Source organism: Mustelus asterias, chromosome 8, assembly GCF_964213995.1.
Source record: "Mustelus asterias chromosome 8, sMusAst1.hap1.1, whole genome shotgun sequence".
Taxonomy (NCBI): domain Eukaryota; kingdom Metazoa; phylum Chordata; class Chondrichthyes; order Carcharhiniformes; family Triakidae; genus Mustelus; species Mustelus asterias.
In genome coordinates, this window is record NC_135808.1 from 65,718,020 (window position 1) to 65,735,140 (window position 17,121).

Here is a 17,121-nt window from a genome sequence, read left to right on the forward strand (position 1 = left end):
CCCGTCACTTGCATTTTTTCCATTGTATAAAGTTGTATAATTCTCATCTCAGAAACTTCAGTGGGACAGTCAATACTGATCAGACAGTCTGAGTAGCAGCTGATAGTGTGTCAATCAAACACAGATGTAAGTGACTTAATGTTTTAAAAAGTCACAATAAGTCGCAACCTCCAACATTTCTTTGTACCAATATTCTATTCTTTCCATCCCAGGATGCTGAACCTTTGCTGATGTGTTGCTATATTTATTTGTGACCATTTACGTTGAATGTTACAAGGCTACATGATCATGAGGAAAAATCACGAGTCTTATCGTGCCCTGAAGTAACATCCAAATGCATGCATTTCTAATGCAAACATACAAGTTAGGAGTAGACCATTTGACCCCTCGAGGCCTGCTCTGCCATTCAATAGGATCATGGCTTATCGGATTGCAGCCTCAACTCCACATTCCACCTTTGGCATCCCTGCTAGTTCAGAATCTAACAACCCCAAAAATTTCCACCGTTCTCTGGGGAAAAGTTTCAAAAGTTTACAAACGTTCGAAAAAAAATCTGTCTTAAACGGGGACTAATTTTTAAACTGTGTCCCATAGTTCTAGTAGCTAATAATGATTAGTTCTCACAGCTTTCATTGAATCGTGATAAAGGGACATTCTTCTTTTTAACCCAAAGATTCTTAAGGCAAACTACCTAATGCACCCCTATAAACATCTCAGGCAGATATCAGTTAACTCAGTAGAGTCCAAAGATCAAACTGTAATTTTTCAAGTTAATCTGAGAAACTTAAATGCATGCACATGGTATATAAAAAAAGCTTTGATTCTATATAATTAGTCGATAAATATCTACAGAAGTGACAAGAGAAAATGATTATTCATAAATATTTAATAACTGACAGCCTTTGGTTTATAAAGCCATTAACAGGTTTTGTTGCACAATAAAAAGTATTTTGGCAGATATGGATAACAGTTGATCAAATTGTGAACAACTTAATTTTTAAATTACCTTTGAATTTTCTTCAAATTCTGGTGTTGGCACAGCGATCATTGTCTTTGCCTCAGTGCTCAATTCAGTTACCACGTTAGGCTCTTGTGTTACTGCAGGCTCTGGGCTCCCGACAGGAGCAGCTGGAGGCTCATCTTTTCCTTCTGTTTCTGTTTGCTGTATGTCTTTGACTTTCCTGTTTTTCATCGAGCGCTCCTTACCAATAGGACCTGGTTTATGCTCTTTGTTCTCCACTGGGTTCAAGTCTGGAAGCTAGGAATAGGATCCAGAATTGTAAGTGGTAACTTAAAACAGCTCTAAATATGCCTGGTCTGTTACAAGTCACCAAGTCATAAATACAAGTTTGACTGCACTCCCCCCTCCCGCCAATCAAGTTCCAGTAAATTGAGTGGCTAGCACTTAGTTCGTGCAGTCAAGTTTCTAACAAATGGATATTACAAATCCTGAATGGCATCTTCCATAATCAGGAAGTTGCACTTCAATCTGGGTATGCACCATTCTGTTGGTTTACACCACCTATTGGATAACATGATCCCATTGAGTTTGTGCACACAGTTTGGTAGGATGAAGGGAGCCGGTAAATTATTTTTCTGCAACAATCTCAGGATAGCACCATATTTTGGCTACAAGTCAAACTATCGACTGTACAATATATACTTATTGGCACCTCATGGTATGTTGCTTTCGTTGGACATTTTTTCTCACCCTGTAGCTCAAAAACAATTTCTGCTGCATGCTGTTGGATGTGTGAGCTGATAATGGATACAGTATCTGGTACCTTGGTGAACAGTGAAACCAATAATATATCACCTTAGCCAATGAGGTTTAAGGAACGAGAAAGAAACACAGGAATAAAGGAAGAGGAGTGTGCATTAGAGTTAAGGTACAGGAGACAGAAAATCTGATTGAGGGGAAAAATTACAAAAGTAATTTTTGAAATTAATTTTAAAATATCCAAGAACCATTTACTACTGCAGAATTGAGACTCCAGTTTCAATTGTTCCTTTTCTGGGCTCAAGAGGTTGAGTAACATTGCAGGAATGGAAATCTCGGCATTAATAAGGTACTTGAACTGCTAAGTATCAGCCCTAACTTACTATGGCGCGCTAAATGATTAATTGATGTACAAATGCAACAATTTCTTGAAACTCTCAGCAAGGCTGATGTTGAGTTTGCATTTTCATGAAGCTAACATTGAAGTGATACAAATCATTCAGCAATTCACCAAATCATGGGGGTAGATCTTCCTCATCACAAATTGGACAATTTAGACACCAATAATGGCACGTGCTTTAACTCTCCATAATTTCCAAAGAAATTCGCAGTGAAAGTGCCTTACCTTGTGTGCTTTGATTGGACCTGCACGAGGCTGCTTCTGTCTCTGCTCTTTTGGTTCTAGTAACTTATTCTCAGTTGCTTTTTCCGACAGGGACGCTTCACATTCTGTTGCAGCTGTAGCAGTAGTGGTAGTGGCTGTTGAGGTGGTGCTGACGGTGGTGTTACTTTCTGGTGCAGCCAACTGACCTGAATCAATGGCAAGCTCAATTCCACTTTCCTGACTGGAAGTTGCTCCCTAAGAAAGAGAATGAAAAGCAACATTATGCAGTCACATTGAACAACTGCATTAGTCAGCAATTCCTGATCAACATTCTAAATCACAGTAATGAATATTATTGAATTACACTTCATATTTGGCATATGGATACATGGCACAAGTTCTTTAAGAGCAAGTATTTATTATTCCACTTAAAAGACCAGAACAAACTGATTTATTTTCCTCTAACTTGAAGCTCAGCAAGTAAAACCCAGGACAAGAAATGTTAGAGCAAAAATAGATTCAGAAAATTCTTGGCGTTGCTAACTTGTAACCTTTGGCTGAGTGCAAACAAATGCAAAACGGCAAGAAGCAACAAACCAATATTTTGAAACAACTCATTCGCTTCACAGAAAGTAAGTTTTGATAATGTTTCTAGGATACCTGAGTGTTTTAGCTCAACCAATAAAGGATAGTGATGTTTAGAGGTAAAATATTGAGCCAAATGTGAAATTGAAGTGCCCCAAACCTTCAATTGGAATGGTACAAATATGAATTAAGTGGCTCAATTGAGAAATGTTTTGTCCTTTTAAAGGGTTATAATTTCAATACTAAAGAATGCATGTTCTCCCTGTTTAACACAAAGCATTCCAAGGTACTGCAGTGATGAATGCACCTTTGAGTGTAGTACTGAGCTTTACTGACCAGCAATTGACCTTTGGTTTCAGCCAAGGTTGTATAATTGTCCTCTGGGCTTGTGACCAGGGAAGGTGTGAGTAGAAGAAAGTACCTGCTGGGGATCTCACTTTTCATCACTACTTGTGATCCCCTCTGAAAAGAGTGCATGTACATATGGAGTACCATGGGACAACTGACACAAACCTCATTTTTACTTCACTTTATTACTTGACTCAGCTCTTGTAGAAGAATAAAATTCATCAAATCTAAAATAGTGGAAGGTGCTTAGATTGCAATTTCAGAGGATTCCAATTGGACTTTGTTGACAGGTGGGATAAAATCCTTGTGCAAGCAGTTTTGCAATGATTGTTCAGTGTAGCATGGAGTATAAATCCAATATAGTGTTAAATGCTCAATTAAGTTTTGGGACATCAGGAGTTGATTAAAACATTGATACAGATACTCTCAGCTGTTTTTGTTAAAAATTTGCATTTTATGTGCAAAGAGAAGAACTCTGTTCTTGAATGCAAGACAAGATAATGCTTGCTTCTGACCAAGTGAACTGCAGCTTGAACTAGATAGTTGAAATGAGTAAAACAGAAGATGCTGGAAATACTCAGTAGTTAGCCAGCATTTGGAGAGCGAAACAGTTTGTGTGAGGTCAATAGCGTTCAGTCAGAACTGGAAAAAATTAAACAAGTAATGAGGGAGGGAAATGGGGCAAAGAACAAAAGTGAGACTAAACGACAAAGGGATTATAATGCAAGGTAAAAGATGGGAATGTGATACAATGGGTCTAGAGGAACTGTAAATACCAATAGCAAAATCATCACAAACACTTTCCCTTTCGCATCCAGGATCCCAAACATTCCTTCCAGGCAGAACAGTGAATGACTTGTACTTTATATACTATTTACAATGCGTTTCCTTTACATTGCAGAGGCCAAATGCAGATTGGCTGACAGCTTTGCAGAACACCTTGATTCAGTCCACAAACATAACTCCAGTTGGTGGTGATCTGTCATCTTAATTCTCTGCTTCACTCCCACCTCCGTTCTCAGTCTCCTACATTGTTCCAGTGAAGCTCAACATAAGCTCGAGGAATAGCATCTTACACACCTTTCAGCTTTCCAGACGTCATGAGTTCAACAGCTACAGTTAACCTCATTTGACCCATTTTTGATCAGCTACTGTTTCGGATAATTCTGCCATTCCTGATTATAACACTTCCTGATCCATGGCATCACATTACAATTTCCATTTGCCTTGCACCATTACCCAATTTAATCTGTATCACAGACCTTCACTTTTGTTCTTCTCTTCCCCCTGTACCTGCTTAAAACGGTAACACCTAACTTTTTCCAATTCTGATAAAAGGCCACTGGCAGACATATTAACTGTTTCTCTTTCTCCACAAATGCTGCTTGACTTGTTGCGTATTTCCAGCATTTTCTGTGAATTTGCAGTATTTTGCTCTAGTAAAAATTAGGTGCTGCCTGTTCAGAGGTGATGCAGTCGAACTCTCAGGCTGAAGCACCAAGAGTGGCATTTAAAAAAATCTATCTCAATACTCTGCAAATAATTACGCTTACCTCAGGTGTTGGCGAAGATCCAAAAGAAGTCAACGGCTTATTCCATGCACTGACAGGTGGAGGCTGTGGAGAACTAATGGGTCCCACTACAAAAAGAAGTGTCATTAGAGTAATTTTACTTTATACTAAGTCTTTTCTCATGTTTCTAAAGAAAAGCTTTTTCACTATTTCCTATCTTCAGCTGTAAACGCATAACAGACTTGCAATTAGTTTTTTCTCAGAGTTGCAATATCCTTCCCAGATAAGCAGTTCCGTAACCTCGTTAACGGTTGTTCAAATTTGCTCCACTATATGCAGTCACGGTCAAATAATTAAAAAATCCATGAATGCAAAATGAAATGTTGCAATTAGAGGAAGACATGCACTTTGAGTTTTTGGGATTCCAGCAACTTTAATCACACTTACAAAAATAAGCTGTAATTCTCTAACTTCTGAACCAATTTCTAGTATTGGCCATCAGAGTATTAACAGAAACTTCTCTGTCAAATATTTTCATAAACTAAATCTTTGTGCTAAAAAACATGTCAGAGATTCAATGCAAATCAAGTGCAGAATAAGTTCCTACAAGGGGTGGGCAGATGGCAGTCTGAAAGACATGCTGGTTAGGTGCACTGGCCATGCTAAATTCTCCCTCAGCGTACCCAAACAGGCGCCGGAGTGTGGCAACTAGGGGATTTTCACAGTAACTTCACTTGTTAATGTAAGCCTACTTGTGACATTAATAAATAAACTTAAAAACTTCTGAATGTTTACGGCCAGTAATCGCATGGAATAATTAATGACATTGCATATACATATTTGCAAAAGGCATAATGATAAATTGCTGAATATAAAGGCCAAAGAAATGTCAGACACAAATGAAGCACCAGCCAATTATGACTCAGAGGCATGTCTGTCTATTCCTATCATGACTACCTGACAGGCACGTTTTCATCTTAGGAAGCCAGTCAGGATACAGGAAGGAATCAAGATCAGTCACTACCACAGTGGACATAACCAGTCCACTGGGAACTTTTAATAGGAAGAACTATTTCCAATGGTCACTGAGGCAGTAACTAGTAGGCATAAATTTAAGACTAATAGGAGAAAAAATGACTGGGTTAGGAGAAATTCTCTTGTGCAGAGAAACAAATATTGGAAGTGTAACCAAGAAAAACTTTTTAAAAGTAAAGTGGATAAATATTTGAAAAATATGAAGTATATGGAGATATAGAAATGAGGGTGTAACAATGGCTTTTTGAGAAAATGAATAAAACAAAGAGCTTCCTACAATTCTAAGGGGCACATGCAAAAGGACGCAAATAGAAATTAAATAATGAATAGCTTAAAGAAAACATAACTCATACTAACAGTTTGTGGTGATATCAGAAAGCACAGCAGATGAACTCATCTTGTTGTCCCAAAGCTCCGCTTCTGATGTGCTGTGTGCCTGTGAAGGAGCCATCGCCTTGCCTGAAACTGAACACTCTGTGTTATTTCCTGATGCACAGCTTCCTCCTTGTACCTTGGACTGTTCTTGAACTGTAATGGGAGCTTCAGTTGGAGATGCTGTTGGTGCAGGGATTGGAATTTGTGCTGGCTCTTGAGCTGCAACAGTAGCTGAAGTCAGGGTCCCAGCCTGTTGCTGGGGTTGAACTTGTGACTGGACTGACGTTGGTGTCTGTACTTGAGCTTGTTGGGCTGCCTGTTGCTGTTTTTTTGCAAATCGTGGAGGCAGTTTAGAACTCTGGCCTCTCCCTTTCTCATTCACGTTCTTTTTGTTCCAGCTCTGCAAAAACACCAAAATGCATTGTAAATAACATTTATTAACACAAATACATGTAAAAATTCCATCAAAGGAATGGACAGAGCCAATTTCAGATCAGTGCTTCACATTCTCCCTGTGCCTGACTGGGTTTCCTCCGGGTGCTCCGGTTTTCTCCCACTGTCCAAAGATGTGCAGGTTAGGTTGAATGGCCATGTTAAATTGCCCCTTAATGCCCCTTAGGAGATTAGCAGGATAAATACGAGAGGTTACAGGGATAGGATCTGGATGGGATTGTTGTCGGTGTAGGCTCGATGGGCCAAATGGCCTCTGTAGGGATTCTATAATGGTGGACAAGCCTTGGGACATCAAGATACGAATCATTTGTTACAGAATGCACAGCTTCTCGTCTGCTCTTATAGCCATCATAATAAATACTACCCAACAATAAAATTGGTGGGATAGTAAGTTGCGATCAAGAAATAAGCCATTTACAAGTGGCCATGGATAGGTTAGGTGAGTGGGCCAAAACATGGCAGATGGAGATTAATGCAGATAAGTGTAGGTTATCCATTTTTGTTGGAAAAATACAAAGGTAATTTCTTATCTAAATGGAGAGAAACATCAAAGTGCTTCACTGCAGAGGAATCTAGGTGTCCTCATGCATGAATCGCAGAAAACTAGTGTGCAGGTACAGCAGGTAATAAGGAAGGCAAATGCATTTTTGGCATTTATTGCTGTAGGAAGAGAGTATAAAAGTCGAGAAGTGTTGCTGCAACTGTACAAGAGATTAATGAGACTGCATCTGGAGTATTGTGCACAGCTTTGGATAATACCTTACTTGAGGGATGTAGTTGTATTGGAGGCTGTTTAGGGGAGGTTCATTAGATTGATTCCAGAGATGAGAGGTTTGTTGTATGAAGAAGGTTTGAGCAGTCTAGGGCTAAACACTCTAGAGTTTAGAAGAATGAGGGGATATCTAATTGAGATATACAAGATGCTAAATGGGACTGACAGAGTAAATATAGAGGATGTTTCCTCTCGTGGGGCAATTTAGAGATCATAGTTCTAGGATGAGGTAGTAGATTTAAAATGGAGATGAGGATAAAATATTTCTCTCCAAGGGGCATGGGTCTGTGGAATTCCCTGTCCCAGAGCGTGGTGGATGCCAGGATGTTGAAAAAATTTGATAGGCAGATTTTTAATTAATGAGTTGAAGAATTATGGAGAACGGGCAGGCAAGTGGAGTTGAGGCCGAGATGAGATCAGCCATGATCGTATTGAATGGCGGAGCAGGCTCGAGGGGCCGAATTGCCCGTTCCTGCTCCTAGTTCTTATGTTTTTTAATGCAGCTAAGTTTCTAGTCAATGATGATAGATTTGATAATGGGAGTAATGTCATTTTATGGCAGTACTGGCTAAGACTTTCGCTTGTTGCAAATGTTAATTGCCTGACATTTGCATGGCATAGCATGCATGTTCCTCCCTACATATTCAAGTAAATACTCTTCGCATCAAATCGGTCACCTGGACAACTTGCTCCTCCTTCTTTCTGCGTTCCTCATCTTGTAGCCGTTTCTGCTGTTTCTTTGACACAACTTCAGTAAATCCATCATCAGTTGTGCTACACTGCGAGTCTTCAACAGTCGTCACTTCTGGGTGATCATCGATGATCACCACACCTACAACAAGAAATGAAATTAGCAGCATAACCACCTTGATTTGTATTTGCAACACCAAACATTATTCTCCAGAATATGAGAATAAAATAACAGCTCACCAAAACAGAGAAGCAAGAATTTTCCAGTCACCAGAAAAACAAAAGCATTTTACATAGGAAAAGCAGGGAGATCTATTTTCACTGAAAAAATAGAGGGACTCCAAAACACATTATCATGTAACTAAGCTAGAGGGAGGTAAAAACCAGTTATCAGACCACTTTATTCAATCTAAACCAGTCACAGAGAGACAGTTACCCAGGGATAACTCTCCCTGATGCTTCTTCCTTATGGAGAAATCACTGGCCAAGTGATGCTCTTCTATGGCAGTACAGCCAAGACTAAAAATTCAGCAGTCTGAAAGATTATAAACCCACACACCCCCATTACGGCATCAACTGAGCTCTAATATGGTTTCCTAATTTGGGTATTTGATAGCAGTCACCTTCAAAGGAAGGTCAGAGGCAACTCATTATCTGAGGAAAGATATGTGTCCTTCACTTGATTAATAAGACCATTATAACAGTTAGTTAAACTTACATTTAGGAGTTTGTTCATAAATACGGGGCAATTAAGTCAGAATTGAATTACGGTTTATACATAATCTATAGTCAAATGCTGACAATGAAGTAATACTCACTAGCATAGTTGTTCAAATCAAATTGTGACAGAGCATCAGGCTTCTCTTTTGGTTTTTTAGCTGATTTGGATTCTTCTCTTTTCTTTCCAGTTGCATCTTTAGTAGACTTTGTAGCTGTGCCTGTATTGCTACTTTCCCCTGGATGATGAGCCATATTACTGCTGGTGGGATCAATACCAATCATTGCCGTTCTCTCTTCAAAAGGCCTATATCACACAAACCATACAAACAAGAAACTAACCACCATCCCCTCAAGATAACACAGTGCATTACATGCCCTCAACCTTCACTCCAGTCAGGTAAAAGAAAATGGGAAAAAATTGTGTACAAAAACAACTTTGCATGATGATTATCTTAAGCTGAGGATGTATTGATTAATTCCTGCAAATCATTTTGAAAGTTACATGTTAAAAACACAAAAACCCCATTTTCTAAAATAAAGGTGGCTTTTTTTGTTCTGTCTTCCCCAACAATCGTGATATTTTCTATGAACTTTGCACTGAACAAAAAAAGTGATGTTGGTGACAGAAATTAAATATTTGCTTAGGCTAGGCACTCAAATGCCAGCATTAATCACTCCCAGCTCAAGTTGGATGCACGGCAGTGCTTAGTGGATTCCACTGAAACCAAGTGCTTCAGCCCTTAAATGTCCAATGTTCATTTCAGACATCACCCATGTTATAAAAGTACAGCTGACTTTAGTGATAATACTCAGCAAAATACAACGTAAACAGTGGGCAAGATTCAATAAATAATTGAAACCTATTCATGCTTCTTTCTTTTTGGATAAATACTACCAGTTACCACTTCATCCAGTATTCGTTGGACCTGATCTCCAAAACCTGATTACAAATCCACCCATTAAATTCCAAGAACTTGAATTAAGTTCTTCATTAAAAAATGACAAGCCGTAAGAAGAAAATATTATGGCCACAGTGGATATAATATAAATTGAAGCGCACTGTGACACATGCTCTGACATCAGCAGCAGTATTTACTGGAAAACGTATCAAATGCTTGTGGACTTTTTAATAAAAATTTAATTTTGAGCTCATGGGGATATTTGTGTGAAAGAGCACTCAATTTGACCAGTAGATACCAGCAATAATCACTTTCAAGGAAAGCAGAGAAAAGCCCCTTCTACTCCACTCCAATATGCCTTTCACCCAAATTCACAAGCATACTGCTCCCACTAAATGAACATAACTGTCAGCTAATGTTCCAACGGAAATTGCATTCACTTCTGGACTCCACTATTCCAATGATCTCCTGGCCATGCTTCCAACCCACATCCTCATAACTTTAAGCTCAATGATGTGGAGTTGCTGGTGTTGGACTGAGGTAGGCACAGTAAGTAGTCTCACAACACCAGGTTAAAGTCCAACAGGTTTATTTGGTAGTATGAGCTTTCGGAGCTCACGCTACCATTTGGTTTTGTGAACTGAACTCTTCACTCACCTGATAAAGGGGCAACGCTCCGAAAGCTTGTGCTACCAAATAAACCTGTTGGACTTTAACCTGGTGTTGTGAGACTACTTACTGTGCTTAAGCTCAATGAAAACTCTATTGTCTGCAACCTAATAGCCAGTCCTGCACATTTGTCAAATTCTGCCCTCATTTATGTGCATTGACTCCTCATTCCCATTACCTCAGATTGGAACATTTTAACCCTCTTGTTCATGGCCTTGCTCCTCTACATCTCTGTAACAACCTCCAGTTCCATGCCTTAACTCTCGATTCCTCTTTGGTCTCTTGCGCATCCTCCCTTAATTCCACCACCTGTAGCCATGTCTTCAGATACCTAGGCTTCACAATTAAATTTCCCTACTAAACTGCACTGCACACTCCTCCTTAAAATGCACCTCTTTTTATCACCCCCAATATATTCTTCCTTAGCTCTGTATCTACTTTTTTGATGATGCCTCAAACACTGTGAAATGTTCTGTTTAAAGCACTATAAATGCAATCAGTGTTGCTACCCGTACACTTGGAATTGTATGGTGCACATGCATATGTGCCTTGCACAGAGCCAGTACAGCTTGCAGAAGTCATCTATTTTGTGAACTTAAAAACAGAAGAATTTTTTTTTCTGCATCATCCATTTATCCCCCAGAATAATCTCCATATTTAACTATTTAGGAAACATGCTGCAATTCCTGACAGTGACAAAAGTGTAAAGTACAAGATAAAAATGGGCAGCTCAGTGAGGATGGGAGGGGAAAAATGTGCAGTTTCTTTGTATCGATATTATGATTTTAAAAAATGTTGCTCTTCTAACTTTGGCAATCTAAAAAGATAAAAATAGCTTATCAATTTCCACAGGTTAAGTGTAGTCAATATTTTTGGCACACAAGTTCATTTGGGTAAGTTATTGTTTGCTGGCAAGTACTTTGAAAAATGTCGCTGATCAAATTTCAAATGGAATACAAATTGCAGTTTAAGTACTTTAAGATGTCAGAAACCACCCAAAACTGTGCCTTGCTAAAGAAATGGTTTTAACAGGCTTGTCCAAAAATTGAATTGGAAAGCCATGTGTGGCACAGTCTATCCTGTTAAAGAAATACCCTTAAAATCACCAATAGGAAAACATGCCTTTTCACGTACCCTCTTCTACCAGGCTTCGACGACAGTCCACCTCGTCTTTCATTCTTGTTCCCAGAATAATTTCTGTTCGGCTTGCTTGTTCCACCGTTGCTTCTACGATTCTGTCGGTCTGCACCTGGACGCTGGCTGGAAAAACTTCTCTTTGCAGCATCCCTCTTCGGAAGGAGACTATTTTCTCCAGACTTTGTTGAAGCCTGCAAGTTGACATCCACCATTTTCTTTTCGTCTCTTTCACGCCTCTCGTTGAAGTCACTGCTTTCAGAAGCAGTCTCCCACTCTTCATTAGCCTGATCAGAAGAGTTTTGATTGGACAAATCTGGTGACTTGCTCCCAGCCACGTCTAGGGAATGTGCATGTTCCTGCACACCGCTATTAGGCGTTGCATTTGTTACTACATTTGCAGCAGTTTCATTCACTTTAGCTGCAGCTTCTCTCTCTCTCAAACGCCTGAATCTTGGTGGCTTGTCTTGTCTTGGTGGCCGTGTGGGTCTTTGCTTACGAAGTCGTTCCCTGCTGTGGTCAAATTTACGCTCTGATTTAACATGCCTCCTATCAAAAGGAAGCGTTTCAAAATGGTCCATCTTTTTCAGTTCCCCATCATCTCTTCTGGGAGTATCTAACCTTGGAGGCCACATTGAATTAGAAGGCCCTGGCTTCCTCAATGGTGCAGATCTTGAACCACCACGGCCTCCAGCACCCCGACCACCTCCTCTAAACATTCCTCCCCTTCCACGTCTTGAAGGTTCACCTCTGGGAAGAAAACCAGGTTTTGGCTTTGGGTCATCTTCTTTTAAGGGGGGCTTTTCTGATGATCTATTATCAATCTTGAAGTTGCTTTCAGATCTAAAGGACTTTTGAATGGGTTTATTCTCAGGCCGACCTTCTTTCTTCAAACGCTTCCCTTTAGTTGGATTTTCTTTGTCAGAAATTGTATCACTTGCACTTTCATGAGCTTCAGTATCAGAATCTGTTTCCGAGCCATGTTGTCTGCGGCGTTTAGGAATCTCTTCAAAATCAGAGCTCTCACTACGGGTTTCGCTTTCTTCTCTTTGCCTAAATGAAGGTACACTCGTAACATGCTCTGACCTCGGTCTTGGCTCCCTGTAACGAGGATACTCTCTGCTGCGGCCTCTTCCTCCACGCCCACGACCATTATAGGACCCTCTAAAGCTGCGCCCTCGAGAATAAAACTCTCCACGACCTCTTCCCCTATATCCCTGGTCAGGGAACCAGTCACGTTGCTCCCTAACATCTTTTCGATAGTTACGAGGGGGTAACCCAGAATCCCGCCTGACAGGAAACCTATTATCAATACGCTGCCTTTCTGAGATCTGATTTTTAACATGTGGTTTCTCCTGCTTCTCATCTCTTGGTGTTTGGACTGAAGTAGCTTGATGGCTTATAGTTTTACTAACTGACGTGACAGGAGCAAGTGTCTCAGTTTTATCTATTAATGGCTTTACATCCTGGCTGGCCTTTTTAACTACTGGTGCAGAACCATCTGGAAGTGTCTTTTCAGGTTCGGGTTTGATGGCTTTGATTGACTGAGATGGTTCTCTCTTTTCAGTTTTTGCAGCTTTATTACCTTTGATTGGAATGGAATGACGTTCCTCTTTTTCTTTTCTTTGTTCACGTTCTTCTTTCATATCTCTTAGCACTGGCTTTTTGATTGGGCCAGAACGACGCACTGGCCTCATGTAGCCTTCATCTCTCCTACTAGATCCGGGTCTAGGACCCCAACGTGTGTCATACCTGGACTCTCTTCTAAATTGCTTTTCATTCCTCATTCCTTCAAATGTTTTATTTTCTTTTTTTGACTTTTCTTCTAGTTTGTCTTGCTGATCTTTTGATTCAGTAGCCCGGTTTTGTATTTTAATTACAACTGGGAGAGGATCACTCTTCTGATCCTCCAACTTCAGTGAGTGGTTTGACCCATGGGATAGACTTCTCTTTAAGACTGTTCGAGTTTCTGCCTGTATTGTAGGTTCCTCCTGCAAGCCCCGGGTCACAGCCGCATCCACAGATTCTAAGTTCACAGTGTTAGCCACCTTGTCAGTCTGAACAGGTTGCATGTCTTCCAGTGGTTTGCTTGTAAACTTCCCCTTTTCGTCATCTGTCTTTTCCCTAAAGAGTTCCTGGTTCAATAGATTCAAATGTGGTGATAATTGCCTCTTTTCTGTGGAGTAAGCAGGCTTTCTCTCTTGTTCAACAGTCACCTCAGACCTAAAGGCATAACAAAACAATTAAACATCAATGTTTCGGAGTGCCTGAACAGTGGAACATACATACATTGTAATCATGCACCACAAAATCAGCAATCACATTCATCATTGAAGCACCACCTCAGTTTCTTAATGCATCACATAAACTCGTGATTTCGTAACAGGCTTCCTGCTACACCATGCATGGTTGGCACAGGCAGCCCTTGCTCAGCTAGTGAGCCTAAATAGCACCAGTAAGGTATCTGAATGTGACAGGGTATTGCATCTGAACCCCATTTTGTCTTCATCCAGTATCCACACAAAATATCTAGCAGACAATATTGAATAACAAATAGGAGCAGATAGCCAGGTAGATTTTTATTTCCCTCTGGCCATATTTCCTACCCTGGAAAAGGCACTAGATCAAATTAGAACAACTTTGTTAGTCTGGCTAAGATTAATAAATTTAGCACAGACCAGAGAAGGAACCAGACTTGTATGGATCAAGGGTCTTTGAAACAAGCAAAATAACTCTCATCAACACTCATCTTCAAAGAAGTCATGCCACAAAACCCACCTTGAATCTTTGGATTCTTCCACCACGACTGGAGGCGTTGTAGCTTGCTGCGATTCTGTATGAGGATATGGTTCTGAGTTCCATACCAATCGAGGCTCTGTAGACTGAATGGTGAGATCCCTGGCTGGTCGTGACAGATGGTCAAATGATTCAGGCCCTGAACCAGAATTATCCATCTGATCTCTTCTCATTAGTTTTGTTGGCATCATACCTATTAGACACAAGACAGAAGTAATGATTTTCAAACAAATTGTCACAGTAATAGCTTGATCCGTGAAAGGGGTATTCAAAGACCCTTAGAATCCCTATAAAGATTAGAGTACAGGTTTAATTTGAGCAAAATGGAAGTAAAAACAGATCTTAAGAAACAATATGTAGGGCATGAAAAGCATTAATCCACCTTATGAAACAACAGTCAAGTCTTATTCTGGAAGACTTAAATTCACATTCTGTAGCCTATAGATGCTTCATGGTGAATATGAGATATCTGCATTCTATTTTGAAACTTTAAAAATTTTGATTTTGATGTACTGATGCCCAAGATGCTGATGTTTTAATGGGCATCAATTATGTCGAGCACTGAGAAAGTTCTCTTGAAAAAGGTGAACTTGTGACTGCTTGGTTGACTCTTGTATAACATTTTTTCCAAACAGCTTTAAGTATCTGAAGAAAGAAAAGTTGCAAGAAAAGTTGCGATTGGTAGGGCTCTTGAGTTGCTCTTGGAGGGAGCTGGCAGGCATGATGAACTGAATGACTTTCATCTGTGTTGTAACCATTCTCCAATTCTATGCAGAGAACGCTAAGATACTGACAGTGCTCAACAACTAAAATCACAGAAGCTGGGCATTAAACTAAGTTCAATCTCGCTTGCGTCAAGTCCACACACTCATTTTCAGCATGATTCACTGCAACAGCAGGTATTCTTGAGTTGACAATCCGGGAAATTACAGGCCTGAGAGCCTTGCATCAGTGGTGGGGAAATTATTGGAGAAGATTCTTAAGGACAGATGTACTCACATCTGGCAGAGAATAGGCTTATTGGCAATAGGCAGCATAGTTTTGTGAAGGGGAGGTCATGTCTTAGAAACTTGATTGAGTTCTTTGAGGAAGTGACAGAAGAAAATTGACCAGAGCAGGGCGGTGGATGTTGTATGATGGGCTTTAGTAAAGCCTTCGCTAAGGTTCCTCTGTAGACTGATACAGAAGACAAAGTCATATGGGATCTAAGGTGAGCTGGTAGGATGGATACAAAACTGGCTTGGGCATAGAAAGCAGAGAGTAGCAGTGGAAGGGTATTTTTCAAACTGGAGGTCCGTGACAAACGGTGTTCCACAAGGATCAGTGCTGGGGCCTCCATATAAATGATTTGGAGGAAAATGTAGCTGGTCTGATTAGTAAATTTGCAGATGATACAAAAACTGGGGAAGTAGCAGATAGTGAGGAGGATTGTTAGAGGATATAGCAGAATATAAATCAGCTGGAGACCTGGGCCAAAAGATGGCAGATGGAATTTAACCCGGGCAAATGTGAGGTGATGCGATTTGGAAGATCTACTGCAGAAGTAGAGCCCTTAGAAATATTAGCATAGAGGGATCGAGGCATGCAGATCCATAGTTCCCTGAAGGTGGCAACTCAGGTGGTCAAGAAGGCATATGGCATGCTAGCCTTCATCGGTCAGGGCGTTGAGTATAGGAATTGGAAAATCATGTTGCAGCTGTATAAGACTTTGGTTAGGTCGCATTTAGAATGTTGTGTACAATTTTGGTCGCCATACTGCCGGAAGGATGTTGATGCATTGGAAAGGGTGCAGGAGATTTACACCAGGATGTTGCCTGGTTTGGGGGATATGGACTATGAAGAAAGGTTGAACAAACTTGGAATGTTTTCATTGGAACGTCAGAGGACGAGGGGGGACCTGATAAGAGGTCTACAAAATGACAGGCATGGATAGAGTGGATAGTCAGAGTCTTTTTCCCAGGGTCAAATACTCAAGAGTGAGAGGGGGAAAGTTTAAAAGAGATGGAAGGGGCAAGTTTTTCACACAGAGGGTGGTGAATGCATGGAATGTGCTGCTGGAGGTGGTGGTGGAGGAAGCAGATTCTATAATAATGTTCAAGAGACATCTGGATAGATACATGAATAGGCAGGGAATAGAGGGGTATGGACCAAGTAGAGGTAAGAAAATATTAGATTAGAGGGGCATCTATGTCGACACAGACTTGGTGGGCCGAAGGGCCTGCTCCCGTGCTGTACTGTTCTTTGCTCCCACAGCACTAAAAAGAAAACTATGATCACACTGAAGTTCAAGATAAAAATATCACATCAAGCACAGCTACTTATAAAATTACCAACCAGGGTGCATTTGTGTCATATCCATTGGTGGCCTTCCAGACATCATACGTGGATCCATGTAGGACTGCATCATAATCCAACGTGGATCAAATCCCATGGAAGCCAAGTGCTGATGATGAGGTGGGGCTAAGGGAGTCTGATACAAGGGCCTGTGCTGTGGTGGAGGCACAGGAGTTCCAGATGGCTGAGGCTGGGACTGGGCTTGAGGTTGGGTTGGAGTTTGGGATTGTGTTTGTTGTTGATGAATGCTAGGTGGTTGCTGCTGCCATTGCTGTTGCTTCATCATCTGTTCCTAAGAAGAAAAACTTAATTCAACAAAAGATTCCAATGTATAGACAGTTATAATGCCTTAAAAGTGTTTTAGTAGTAGCAGACAGCACCATTTAGAATTGCATTTAAATTAACAGATGTACAATATTCCCAATTGTTTGTGTTCAATGTCTGAATCAAAAACCTCCATGTCAGGTGCAGCACAG

At 40.4% G+C, this 17,121-nt stretch overlaps 1 protein-coding gene across 6 annotated transcripts in view; it reads right to left on the reverse strand.

Annotated features, from left to right (window-relative positions):
- The window catches only part of prrc2c (proline-rich coiled-coil 2C), an 84,868-nt gene that overhangs the window by 24,322 nt on the left and 43,425 nt on the right, over positions 1–17,121 (reverse strand). For 2 of the 6 annotated variants that reach the window (XM_078218095.1, XM_078218091.1), the window contains exons 14-22: positions 16,646–16,937; positions 14,294–14,504; positions 11,516–13,738; positions 8,912–9,117; positions 8,081–8,235; positions 6,161–6,578; positions 4,811–4,896; positions 2,346–2,579; positions 1,007–1,258 (exon numbers count right to left, since the gene is read on the reverse strand). In XM_078218095.1, coding sequence (XP_078074221.1) covers positions 1,007–1,258; positions 2,346–2,579; positions 4,811–4,896; positions 6,161–6,578; positions 8,081–8,235; positions 8,912–9,117; positions 11,516–13,738; positions 14,294–14,504; positions 16,646–16,937 — 4,077 coding nt within the window. Of the gene's footprint in view, positions 1–1,006; positions 1,259–2,345; positions 2,580–4,810; positions 4,897–6,160; positions 6,579–8,080; positions 8,236–8,911; positions 9,118–11,503; positions 13,739–14,293; positions 14,505–16,645; positions 16,938–17,121 lie in introns of all 6 variants that reach the window. The other 4 variants (XM_078218094.1, XM_078218090.1, XM_078218093.1 and 1 more) reach the window with 3 other exon arrangements.